This window comes from Salmo salar, chromosome 15 (genome assembly GCF_965601325.2).
Source record: "Salmo salar chromosome 15, fSalSal1, whole genome shotgun sequence".
In the NCBI taxonomy this organism is placed as follows: Eukaryota; Metazoa; Chordata; class Actinopteri; order Salmoniformes; family Salmonidae; genus Salmo; species Salmo salar.
The window spans coordinates 22,967,401-22,981,441 of record NC_138305.1 but is presented as its reverse complement, the minus strand read 5'-3'; the positions used below and the strand labels follow the sequence as shown (position 1 = coordinate 22,981,441).

Genomic DNA, 14,041 nt, shown 5'->3' with positions numbered 1-14,041 from the left:
TGGCAACAGCTTTGGTGGACATTCCTGCAGTCAGCATGCCAATTGCACACTCCCTCAAAAGTTGAGACATCTGTGGCATTGTGTTGTGTGACAACTGCATATTTGAGTGGCCTTTTATTGTCCCCAGCACAAGGTGCACCTGTGTAACGATCATGCTGTTTAATCAGCTTCACACCTGTCAGGTGGATGGATTATCTTGGCAAAAGAGAAATGCTCACTGACAGGGATGTAAACAAATGTATGCACAACATTTGAGAGAAATAAGCTTTTTGGTGCGTTCGGAAAATTTCTGGGATCTTTTATTTCAGCTCATAAAACATGGGACAAAACACTTTACATTTTCTTTTTATATTTTAGTTCAATAGACAGTATATTGTCAGTATATCATATCTATATTGTCAGTATATAATATCTGCTTTAATCCAAGATTAAATACAAAAGGCAACCAACAGCAACAATGTATTATTATTATATGAACAATCTGAACATACAACAGTCCAACATCTGCAGTACTCTCTGCAAACAATGTTTTGCTCATGTATAACGTAATTAATTAATAACGTAATTATAACTATAACGTAATTAATTAATCAATATCTTCATATGTCAGTTTTCCTAAAAATGAGGGGGGGGGGCTAATGCAACTTTATACTGCATATTATTGCTTCTACTACAATTAATGCTTCATTGATCAAGTTTAAGGGCCAGTTTCCCGGACACAGATTGACCGTAGTGCTGAACTAAAAAAACATGCTCGATGGAGAATCTCTATTGAAATAGATGTTTTAGTCCTGTACGAGAGGCTTTAGTCTATGTCTGGGGAAACTGGCCCCAGGCATCTTAGTAAACTTTTTATAGACATGATGTGGCACATACTGTAGGCTATAAAGTGAATGTATTGTCTTGCAACACAATCTCTTAGATACCATGTTGGTCTAGGGAATTTTTTTTTTTTTAAATTTTGAAGGCTACAACAAATTGCAACATCTGTGTCGATAAAACAAAGATTTAACAACCCCGTCAAAACAGATGATTAAAACTAGAAAGGTCCATTGCATGATACAACCGTCGCCATAGAATACACTGACTTTCCACGCTAAAGTCAGTTTTAAAATGTTCACATATTTTCCCCCTGTCTCTTCATGTCAGCATCACTGGAAAACAAGTGTTTTCCAACCATAGAGTCCCAGGGCCAGGCCTCAGACCAGGGGAGTGGGTACAAACTCAGACAGATTTCACCTTGCGTCTCTGGGTGACCCATAGCAGGATGGAGACCAAGACTGTAGAGGCTCCTAGAAGCCCGAACACCTTGACTATAGGGAATTTCCCCTGTCAACAACAGAGACGGACAACAACAATATGTTACCATAGCACTTAAAACAACCAAAACCACATTGTGGTGTGTTTGAAAGGCTGCGAGTTCCCTCGGCAATTAATGAACGTTCATTCCTGTCTTCAACAATCAGAGATTGGATATGATATGATATGTTGTTGATGATAAAGTTAAAGCCATATTGTCTTGACAAAACTAATACATGGATGATGTGGTGAACTGACTGACCTCTCGAAGACACTTGTATCCATGGAAGTCGTCTATACAGCTACACTCAAAGAAGCCCGGACCGTACGCTGCACAGAGGGAGTTCTCAGGGCAATTCAACGCTGTAGAAAGGGGGGGGGGATACCTAGTCAGTTGTACAAATGAATGCATTCAACTGAAATGTGTCTTCAACATTTAACCCAGCCCCTCTGAATCAGGGGGGGGGGGGGGGGGGGGGGGGGGGTGCTGCCTTAATCGACATCGGGGAACATTGGGTTAAATGTCTTGCTCAGAAGCAATGTTATCGGGGAAAAAGCATAGTCTCTATGATACTTTATAAACCGATATTATGACAGTAATGCCGCAATGCCAACTATAATACTGATGGCAGATCACTGTATTCAGAATCACAGCTAAGTTGACGCGGACATTTTAATTTCCCAAAGTGAGTTTAAAGAGGGCAATCTGTAATTGGCACATACATTTTTGAACTTCTTAAATTAATGACATATAGCACACTGATTATTGAAGAATATAACTTATAAATGCCTCATTAGCTTTGTTCAACTTTGGCCGTCATTAGAACAAAATATATGCTTTTTTTTTACCTCCATTGATAGTAAACAAAGTAATTGCAAACAAACACTGTATTGCCTCAAAATGTGGTTAAAACTATAATTTGATATCATGGATGGTCAGTCATTCCATCCATAGCTTTGTCTATGAATTTGAGAGTGGTTACATTTCCCCAGCCCTATCCTTCTATTTACCAAAACAGTAGTGGGGTGTTCACTTTGTTTTTTGTCCTTTAAACTACATTAAACTTTATTAAACACAACAACAAGGATCATGCAACAACAAAAAACTTGACAGTGACTTACACAGATGTCCAGTCTGGTTGCAGATGTCCTTCTGTCCTTCACAGTGACGTGTCTCTCCTTTGACCTCCACTTTATCCCATGACGCATTGCCTCCTGGACAGGCCAGGTTGACAGGCAGAAACCTAACAGAAAGGAGATAGGCTCATTAAAATGTGTGAATTCTATTCTAATAAAGAACTGATTTGACATTCAAATATGTGTGAATTCTATTCTAATAAGGAACTGATTGGACATTAAAATGTGTAAATTCTATTCTTATAAGGAGCTGATTGGACATTAAAATGTGTGAATTCTATTCTAATAAGGAACTGATTGGACATTAAAATGTGTAAATTCTATTCTTATAAGGAGCTGATTGGACATTAAAATGTGTGAATTCTATTCTAATAAGGAACTGATTGGACATTAAAATGTGCATTGCAAGGTTGGACTTGGTAACACAGCTCAGTGAGTTGTACTTACAGGTTATCCAACTGGATGAAGCCTTGAAACAGTGAATTGTTCAGTTGAACTATGGGGTTCAGTGAGATATCTCTGTGGAAGAACAGAGAAAGTACCACAGGCTATAGAAAAATAGGAACAAACTGATCATGTTTGTAGCCTAAATGTAAACGGTCTGTTTAACATACATCATTGCAGCTGTTGATGCCTCTTGGAGGTCCTCGACATGACTTAGAGAACAGTTTGATAGGTCCAACCTGAGTGTGAAAACAGAGTGGGATAAATAACGTTTTTAGGGAAATAAACAACATAATGTAACATAATGACAATAAGACATTGGCTACAAGACAAGTAATCAGTTGGTATATTTTACTAAACAATTGTTACATGTTATTATAGTTGTTGAATGTTCCTAAATGGGTTATTACATCAAGTGAACAATCATTGAGTATGTTGTCCTATGGGCAATTCACTGGGACCACCAGGTTATCAAAGGTTACAAAACAACGCCTGGTGTTGTCAACAACACAACTTCCTACCCGATGATGTAGTCCGCATTGCTGGTGTTTTCCTTTCGCAGCAGGCAGCAGCATCCGTCAATCAAACCCGCAGACGCGGAACAGAACTGACCCAGAGCGGTGCTATTCTGCACTGTTCCGTTGCAGAGGTGGCATACCTGTTTGTTCAGCAGAAATTTACAACGCCTTTATCAACATCAACAACTTTCTTCAACAACTGATTAAGAAGAAGAAAAAAAACTATAATTTCAATCCACAAATCTCTGTCAATGTATCAGGCAGGCAGGCTAGCAGCAGACAAGTTATTTATACCCCGTTTACATCGTAACGTATTTCATTACGCCGTAGGTAATCTTCACGGAGTCCTGCACCGCTTCTGAACCGACACGTGTAGTGTTTGTAATATGGAGGAGAGGCTGTGTTTTTTTTTATTTAACTAGGCAAGTCAGTTATGAACAAATTCTTATTTACAATGACGGCCTAGGAACACTGGGTTTAACTGCCTTGTTCAGGGGCAGAACAACAGATTTGTACCTTGTCAGCTCAGGGATTCAATCCACCAACCTTTCGGTTACTGGTCCAACGCTCTAACCACTAGGCTACCTGTCGCCCCCGTGTCTCGTCAGAGATCGCATTTATTTCGGGAGATTTGCAAAATATGACCTTTTCATTCAAGATAGGATAAATATATTGTTTCAGGTGATAATAAAAACGTGTTTTGTTTGGTTACATTTTCCTCAACTTGTTTCTCTAACTTTATAGCAAGTCAAGCTAGCTTACACTGCCAAGCTAAAAGCTAGGCTAGGTTGAAAGTACAACTGTAGATAGCTAAAAGCTAGGCTAGGTTGAAGATACCACTGTAGATAGCTAAAAGCTAGACTAGGTTGAAGATACCACTGTAGCTAGCTAAAAGCTAGGCTAGGTTGAAAATACCACTGTAGCTAGCTAAAAGCTAGGCTAGGTTGAAGATACCACTGTAGCTAGCTAAAAGTTAGGCTAGGTTGAAAATACCACTGTAGCAAGCTAAAAGCTAGGCTAGGTTGAAGTTACCACTGTAGCAAGCTAAAAGCTAGGCTAGGTTGAAGATACCACTGTAGCTAGCTAAAAGCTAGGCTAGGTTGAATATACCACTGTAGCTAGCTAAAAGCTAGGCTAGGTTGAAAATACCACTGTAGCTAGCTAAAAGCTAGGCTAGGTTGAAGATACCACTGTAGCTAGCTAAAAGCTAGGTTAGGTTGAAAATACCACTGTAGCAAGCTAAAAGCTAGGCTAGGTTGAGGATACCACTGTAGCTAGCTAAAAGCTAGGCTAGGTTGAAAATACCACTAGCTAGTGACCTCCACCTAATAGTTATCATCAAAAACAAACACCATTACCCTCACCAACTTAAACGGAAGGCAACAGTCGTATAAATATATTGGCTTAACAGCCTTTGTGTATTATTTAACATTACCAGTAGTGTGGTGTGGGGGTAAAATCACTTGGGAAGCCCAGCCAGAATATTTATTGATTTAGAACCATGGAGAATTTACCGCAAGTCGCAAAGAAAACAGGAGCTGCCTCCACTATTCCAGCACCATTTCAACTTCAACATTTCAACATCATCAAATCACTTATGCTTCGTCTAATACAGTGACAACTAAAAAGATACCGAAAACAATTTAGTCCAATCATCATAAGCTAAATACGATGTGGCTGTCCATGGTTCTGATTTCGGTGTGTGTGTGTGCGTGCAAGTAAAAAAACATGTTGACTCACCCTACTTGTAGAGAAAGGCCAATGCCATCCTCCTCACTTTCATGTTGACGAAACGGTCTATGACTCTGTCATACATTACATTTTATTATAGTATTTGTTGTCCGTGGCTACCTGGCTAAAATGCTTGCTCGCTAGCCTAACTTCCATTCATGGGCAACGTTAGCTAGTTAACGTTAGCCTTCTACATCTAGCTACATATTGAACTTCCATCCTCTCAGGCCAGAGGCACAATGTATGAATTAATGGTTAGATCAGAATTGCCATTATAATCATTGGCCAGTACGGAGAACTAGGTAAAACTACAAGTCAAAATCCCTTTCTCCATTCATGGCTAATTTAGAAAAGGGCCAATTTTAGCTAGCCACCAGAGGTCAATAACACAATGAGATGCAACAATTTAAGTTGTTTCTGTCAATGACGTAAGCTCTCGATGCGATGTGATAGGAGTGAAGCCAAACCCAAACTGGCTTCCCTTGACACATTTTTTTTGGGGTGTGTCACGACCATTCACAGTTGAGTTCACTCACTTTAGCTCAACGCTGATTGGCTATTTTATACTTTTTTTATCAAGGGAGGCAAAATACTCACTGGCTTCCCTTGCATTCAATTATCAGGGGCAGCAAACAATGTCATACTTTTTTGGGCCAGACATCATCGAATAGATGGCCTACATATACAGAGACAGAGGGGCGCTGTTTCGCTCGCTTTCTTCGGTAAGATACATTCAGCCTCTTGGATATTGAAGGAAAATTATGAAACATAGAGAGACGAAAGATAAATCATTTTCTTTTTTCTTGGTAAATTTTTTGGGGAAGCCTGGCTTCACTTGGCACCCATGAATATATGTCACTGAACACAACTATTCAAATAGTACTTATAGGAATTCATCAGGATTTTCAAGGTGCTAGATATCCCATAAAGCCACCACCAAAAACACATATTTTCATCTAGATCTTCTACTGAAGATGACATAAAGTTTTTAAAATGTCAAAGTATGTGGCATCCGCATCACAACGGAGCCTTCTTCGGGGCGTTGCGATTCCACTCCGTTGTGGACGTCCCCATTGAAATTGTCAAGGGTGAGCATACCCTTGACCGAGCCAGACCCGGTCCCCTGGTGCGAACACCGGGGACTCACTGCGGTGATGGTCTGTGCTGGTCTTTTGGCGCAGCACAGCCTGCTGGAGCTGACCATGGGCGGCTTCCCATGTCTCCTCCGCGCGCCTGAACCAATTGTCCACAGCAGGAGCCTCGGTCTGACTCTGATGCCACGGTGCCAGAACCGGCTGGTACCCCAACACACACTGAAAGGGGGAGAGGTTAGTGGAGGAGTGGAGGAGCGAGTTCTGGGCCATCTCTGCCCTGGGCACGAACGCCGCCCACTCCCCCGGCCGGTCCTGGCAATAGGACCGCAGAAACCTTCCCACATCCTGGTTCACTCTTTCCACCTGCCCATTACTCTCGGAGTGAAAACCTGAGGTGAGGCTGATCGAGACCTCCAGACGTTCCATGAACGCCCTTCTGACTCTCGAAGTGAACTGGGGACCTCGATCAGGCACTATATCCTCAGGCACCCCGTAGTGTCGGAAGACGTGTGTAAACAGGGCCTCCGCAGTCTGTAGGGCCGTAGAGAGAACAGGCAGAGGGAGGAGACGACAGGACTTAGAGAAACAATCCACAACAACCAGGATCGTGGTGTTTCCATGTGAGGGAGGAAGATCCGTCAGAAAATCCACCGACAGGTGTGACCAAGGCCGTTGTGGAACGGGTAAGGGGTGTAGCTTCCCTCTGGGCAGGTGCCTAGGAGCCTTACACTGGGCGCACACCGAGCAGGAGGAAACATAAACCCTCACGTCCTTAGACAAGGTGGGCCACCAGTACTTCCCAGTCAGACAGCGCACCGTCCGACCGATCCCCAGATGACCAGAGGAGGGTGACGTGTGGGCCCAATAGATCAACTGGTCATGGACAGCAGACGGAACGTACAGACACCCGACAGGACACTGGAGGGGAGCGGGCTCTGTACGCAACGCCTGCTAAATTTTATATTACATTACATTTAAGTCATTTAGCAGACGCTCTTATCCAGAGCGACTTACAAATTGGTGCATTCACCTTATGATATCCAGTGGAACAACCACTTTACAATAGTGCATCTAAATCTTTTAAGGGGGGGGGGGGGTTAGAAGGATTACTTTATCCTATCCTAGGTATTCCTTAAAGAGGTGGGGTTTCAGGTGTCTCCGGAAGGTGGTGATTGACTCCGCTGTCCTGGCGTCGTGAGGGAGCTTGTTCCACCATTGGGGTGCCAGAGCAGCGAACAGTTTTGACTGGGCTGAGCGGGAACTGTGCTTCCTCAGAGGTAGGGGGGCCAGCAGTCCAGAGGTGGATGAACGCAGTGCCCTTGTTTGGGTGTAGGGCCTGATCAGAGCCTGAAGGTATGGAGGTGCCGTTCCCTTCACAGCTCTGTAGGCAATCACCATGGTCTTGTAGCGGATGCGAGCTTCAACTGGAAGCCAGTGGAGAGAGCGGAGGAGCGGGGTGACGTGAGAGAATTTGGGAAGGTTGAACACCAGACGGGCTGCGGCGTTCTGGATGAGTTGTAGGGGTTTAATGGCACAGGCAGGGAGCCCAGCCAACAGCGAGTTGCAGTAATCCAGACGGGAGATGACAAGTGCCTGGATTAGGACCTGCGCCGCTTCCTGTGTGAGGCAGGGTCGTACTCTGCGAATGTTGTAGAGCATGAACCTACAGGATCGGGTCACCGCCTTGATGTTAGTGGAAAACGACAGGGTGTTGTCCAGGATCACGCCAAGGTTCTTAGCACTCTGGGAGGAGGACACAAGGGAGTTGTCAACCGTGATGGCGAGATCATGGAACGGGCAGTCCTTCCCCGGGAGGAAGAGCAGCTCCGTCTTGCCGAGGTTCAGCTTGAGGTGGTGATCCGTCATCCACACTGATATGTCTGACAGACATGCAGAGATGCGATTCGCCGCCTGGTTATCAGAAGGGGGAAAGGAGAAGATTAATTGTGTGTCGTCTGCATAGCAATGATAGGAGAGACCATGTGAGGATTTGACAGAGCCAAGTGACTTGGTGTATAGCGAGAATAGGAGAGGGCCTAGAACAGAGCCCTGGGGGACACCAGTGGTGAGAGCGCATGGTGCGGAGACAGATTCTCGCCACGCCACCTGGTAGGAGCGACCTGTCAGGTAGGACGCAATCCAAGCGTGGGCCGCGCCGGAGATGCCCAACTCGGAGAGGGTGGAGAGGAGGATCTGATGGTTCACAGTATCAAAGGCAGCAGATAGGTCTAGAAGGATGAGAGCAGAGGAGAGAGAGTTAGCTTTAGCAGTGCGGAGAGCCTCCGTGACACAGAGAAGAGCAGTCTCAGTTGAATGCCCAGTCTTGAAACCTGACTGATTAGGATCAAGAAGGTCATTCTGAGAGAGATAGCAGGAGAGCTGGCCAAGGACGGCACGTTCAAGAGTTTTGGAGAGAAAAGAAAGAAGGGATACTGGTCTGTAGTTGTTGACATCGGAGGGATGTCCGCGTCCAGCTCCCACACGACCGGCGGTACCAGGCAGGAAGCCAGGAGTATGGGAGTCTGATCCATGGGCCGTTCCTTTGTGTCATACAGCCGGGACAGTGTGTCTGCCTTCATATTCTGGGAACCTGTTCTGTAGGACAGGGTAAACACAAAACGGGTAAAGAACATGGCCCACCTTGCCTGATGAGGATTCAGTCTCCTCGCTGCCCGGATGTACTCCAGGTTGCAGTGGTCAGTCCAGATGAGGAAAGGGTGTTTAGCCCCCTCAAGCAATGTCTCCACGCCTTCAAAGCTTTAACCACAGCCAACAACTCCTGGTCCCCCACATCATAGTTCCGCTCCGCCGGGCTGAGCTTCTTTGAGAAGAAAGCACAGGGGCGGAGCTTTGGTGGCGTGCCCGAGTACTGAGAGAGCACGGCTCATATCCCAGCCTCGGACGCGTCCACCTCCACTATGAACGGCAAATCTGGATGGGCCAGCACGGGAGCCGAGGTAAACAGAGCTCTTAGGTGCCCAAAAGCCCTGTCCACCTCAACCGACCACTGCAGACGTACAGGACCCCCCTTCAGCAGTGAGGTAATGGGAGCAGCCACCTGGCCCGGATAAATCTCGGGGTGGTTATTAGGCAACCCCTAAAATTCGGTCACTCTCCATCTCCACCCCTGATGTGGAAATGCGGTACCCTAGGAAGGAGACGGCCTGCTGGAAGAACAGGCATTTCTCAGCCTTGATGTACAGGTCATGCTCCAACAGTCGACCAAGTACCCTGCGCACCAAGGACACATGCTCGGCGCGTGTAGCGGAGTATATCAGAATGTCATCGATATACACCACTACACCCTGCCCGTGCAGGTCCCTGAAAATCTTGTCTACAAAGGATTGGAAGACTGATGGAGCATTCATCAACCCGTACGGCATGATGAGGTACTCATAATGCCCTGAGGTGGTACTAAACGCCGTCTTCCACTCGTCTCCCTCCCAGATACACACCAGGTTGTACGTGCTCCTGAGATCCAGTTTGGTGAAAAAGCATGCCCTGTGCATTGACTCAATCACGGTGGTGATAAGAGGTAGCAGGTAACTGTACCTCACCGTGATTTGATTTAGACCTCGATAATCAATGCACGGCGCAGACCTCCATCCTTCTTCTTCACAAAAAAGAAACTCGAGGAGGCAGGTGAAGTGGAGGACCGAATGTACCCCTTAATGTACCGCTTGCGACAGGTGATACACGTGACTCCTGGGAAGTGCAGCGTCTACCAGGAGATTTATCACACAATCCCCCCGTCGATGGGCTGGTAATTGAGTCGCCTTCTTTTTACAGAAGGCGAGAGCCAAATCGGCATATTCTGGGGGGATGCGCACGGTGGAGACCTGGTCTGGACTTTCCACCGTGGTAGCACCAACGGAAACTCCTACACACCTCCCCGAACACTCTCGCGACCACCCCATGAGAGCCCGCTGTTGCCATGAAATGGTGGGGTCATGACGAGCTAACCAGGGAAGGCCTAGTACCACGGGAAACGCAGGAGAGTCAATGAGGAAGAGACTGATTCTTTCCTGGTGACCACCCTGCATCACCATGGCCAGGGAGATAGTGGCTTCCCTGATTAGCCCGGACCCTAATGGTCGACTATCCAGAGCGTGTACCGCGTGTAACCACAGGAATAATGGGGATCCCTAAACTAAGGGCGAGCGCTCTGTCGATAAAATTCCCAGCTGCGCCTGAATCGACGAGCGCCTTATGCTGGGAATGCGGGGAAAACTCAGGAAAACAAACAGGTACAAACAGTTGGACAACTGAGGACTCTGGATGAGAGTGGTGCAGACTCACCTGGGGTGACGCCAGAGTGCCCTGCCTGCTGCCTCGACTCCCAGAGGGACCAACCTGGCACCGACCGGCAATGTGCCCTCTGCGGCCACAGATGGTGCACGTGAAAGCCCCTCCTCCAGCCTCCCTACGCACGGCCCCTCCTAACTCCATGGGCACGTGAGCGGGGGTGCTGGAAGATGGAACCGACAGAGCCCTCTCTGGACGTCCGCGGGTGACTAGCAGGTTATCCAACCGGATGGTAGATCCACCAGTTGGTCAAAAGTGATGGTGGCATCCCTGCAGGCCAACTCCCGTCGGACGTCCTCGCGCAGGCTGCATCGGTAGTGGTCGATAAGGTCCCTGTTGTTTCATCCTGCTCCGGCGGCCAAGGTCCGGAATTCCAGGGTGAACTCCTGGGCGCTCCTCGTCCCCTGCCTCAAGTGGAAGAGCCGTTCCCCCGCCACTCTACCTTCGGGCGGATGGTTGAAGACGGCCCCGAAGCGGCGGGTGAACTCCTCGAAGTGGTCCAACACCGCGTCTCCTTCTCCCCACACGGCATTTGCCCACTCCAGAGCTCTCCCCAAGTGGCATGAGATGAGAGCGGACACCCTCTCCCTTCCCGAGGGAGCTGGGTGAACGGTGGCCAGGTATAGGTCCAGCTGTAATAGGAAGCCTTGGCACCGTGCTGCCGTCCCATCATACTCCCTGGGAAGGGAGAGACGCATGCCACTGGGACTGGATCCAGGAGGGACGGGTAGAGGTAACCCCGGTTGCGCTGGTCGAGGTGCTGGAGAGACTTCCTGTCTTTCCCAGCGGTCCATGGTCTGGACAACGCGATCCATCATGGCACCGAGATGTTGTAGCATTGCCGAGTGTTCCTGGACGCGTTCCTCGACTCCTCTGACCGGGGTACCTGCTCCTGCTGACTCCATGGGTGGTGTGATATTCTGTCAAGGGTGTGCGTACTGGTAGCGAAGTCAGGTGCAGGAGAACAGAGATTTGTGAACAGGCGCACACTTTATTGAGGCAGGAGAAACCAACAGACAGACGCAACTGCGTCAAAACCTCCAGCCAATTGGCAAAAGTGCAAAACGCGCAAACAGTCACAATATTTATGTTCAAACAAATAAACATACTTCGTGAAACACCACGGAATATACGAACACCAGGCTGGCGCGTCAACAAATGACACGTAACACAAACAATATCACACAAAGACATGGAATAAATACATGCAGTGTGATTGGGGAATGTAAACCAGGTGTGCAGGGAACAAGACAAAACAAATGGATCAATGAAAAATGGAGCAGCGATGGCTAGAAAGCAGGTGACGTCGACCGCCGAACACCACCCGAACAAGGAGAGGAGACGACTTCAGCGGAAGTTGTGACAGAAATTCATGACATCTGGCATAACATGCTTATGTGTAACGTGAACAAGGCGCCGGATATCATCCATGTCGATGGGGACGTCCACAACAGAGTGGAATCACACCGCCCGCTTGTGGTTGAAGGATCTGTGTGCGAGATGGATGCCACTTTACGACATTTTCAGTCCAGGCAGAGTCCGTAGAAGAACAGGAGGTTACCAAACCACAGAAGAAGATGAAAATATGTGGTTTTCGGTGTTGGCTTTATGGGATAGCTAGTAACTTGTAAACAATTACCGATTCATATAAGTGCCATTTTAATAGTCATGTTAAATAATACACATTGGCTGTTAAGCCAATTTGATTATATGACTTTTGCCTCCCGTTTTAGTTTATTGTGACTCTAATGTCGTTTGTTTTTTATGCTAATTATAAGGTTGAGGTGGCTAGCTACAGTGGTATCTTCAACCTAGCCTAGCTTTTAGCTCAGCACTTTAAGCTAGCTTGACTTGCTATAAAGTTAAGAGAAACAAGTTGAGGAAAAAGTAACTAAACAAATCATGTTTTTATTATCACCGGAAACAATATATTTATCCGGTCTTGAAAGAAAAGGTCATATTTTGGTCATAAATCTCCCAAACTAAATGCGATCTATGACGAGACAGGCTCTTCTCCATGTTGCGGTTACAAACACTGCAGATGTCCCCTCACTAGTGGGGCAAGACGATGACCGTACCGCCTAATGAAATATGTCAAGATGTAAACGGGTTAATAACAACAATGAGTGTAGCCAAGTAGCATAGTAATTACAATGTAACAATACAATGTAACACATCCGAGTGTATAAACAATGTAACAACTGTACTCTTGAGTGTAGCAGCAGCTACAATGTAACAACACTTCTGAGTGTTGCCTTCTAGCAGCAGTTACAATGTAACAACACTTCTGAGTGTTGCCTTCTAGCAGCAGCTACAATGTAAATAACCGGTTATGGCGAGCTGCGCAGCATTCCTGTATAGCATGGAGCTGAAGCAGACCCTTACCTGTAACTCAGTCAGTTGATAACTCCCATATAAATATAAATGAATGATTAATAAGACCCCTGCTGCATTCTGCTGGCTGGATCCAGCTGTCATTTTTGAACGCGATAGTCATATGATCAATACAAGATAAACATGTAAGCGACTAAAATCACTGCCGCTTCACTCGCATGTCTCCTTGTTTCGTTTCCTTTGTATCACTGTCTGATCTCTACAAGACCTGGATTGGTTAAATCACAGTATGGTAACGTGGGGACATCCGGTATTGCTAGTTCTATTATCAGGTTATCAATCTTTTCACATGAATTAATTACAAATTGTACGACTGAGACGAGGGAAAAAGAAAGAAACCCCCATCCGTGTTTGAAAGCAGCCAGTGCTTCATAGCATTTCAAATTGTGAGACCTTTTTGCACAGTCCAGCCTATATAGAGGATCTCATATTCAAAATATTGTACACCAATATGAAATGTGTTGCATTATTCATTGGCCATATTTATTTCTGTCTTGCCTTCAAAACAAAGAAAATGGACAGGCCTACCTGGCCAAAATACCTAATTTCATTTTTTTTTCCTCTCACAATTTCATTTATAGTAATGATGTTATAAAGAAAACATTTTCAAGTTGATTTTGGAAGTTCGCCAGATGACCGTGCTCCAATTCACGGTCACTTGACCATCCCGACACTCTGAAATATACCATTACAGCAGAGGGGTCAGAAGACGATGAGAAATAATATACGTAAGTGATTTGCAGCTGTTGTTAGAAAACATAATATATAGCCTATGTTATGTATGTCTTGTCTACAGACTAAAATACATGTATGTTATTCGTGGAAATTCCTAGAAAAAAATGTGGCACATAGTTGTTTTGTAATGTTTAAAATAAATGCGGTCCCCTCTACTAAAAATGGTTTGGGCCAGAGGACTGTCGCAACGCTTCTTGAAGAGCGATTTGATACATGTTTGTTACATTGTTGCTTAACGGCTACAATGTAGTCCGTTTTCTTGGGATTTGTATCACATTTGGTCTGTTTCCTGAACTGCTTGCTCCGCCAACCAATGAAACCTATTTTTGGATAACTTCAAGACGCAGAAAGAGGCAACAAATATAACACACCAGTGCTTGTTTC

General features: G+C 45.9%; 1 protein-coding gene across 1 annotated transcript; it reads right to left on the bottom strand.

The window, feature by feature from the left end:
• Positions 1-963: 963 nt before the first annotated feature.
• Positions 964-13,095, bottom strand: apr3 (Apoptosis-related protein 3). The gene is given in 7 exon segments (NM_001141009.1): positions 964-1,329; positions 1,562-1,662; positions 2,422-2,543; positions 2,884-2,955; positions 3,051-3,119; positions 3,402-3,538; positions 12,914-13,095. Coding segments are annotated over 7 exon segments (699 nt in total). The 5' UTR covers positions 13,007-13,095; the 3' UTR covers positions 964-1,224.
• Between the last annotated feature and the right edge of the window lie 946 nt (positions 13,096-14,041).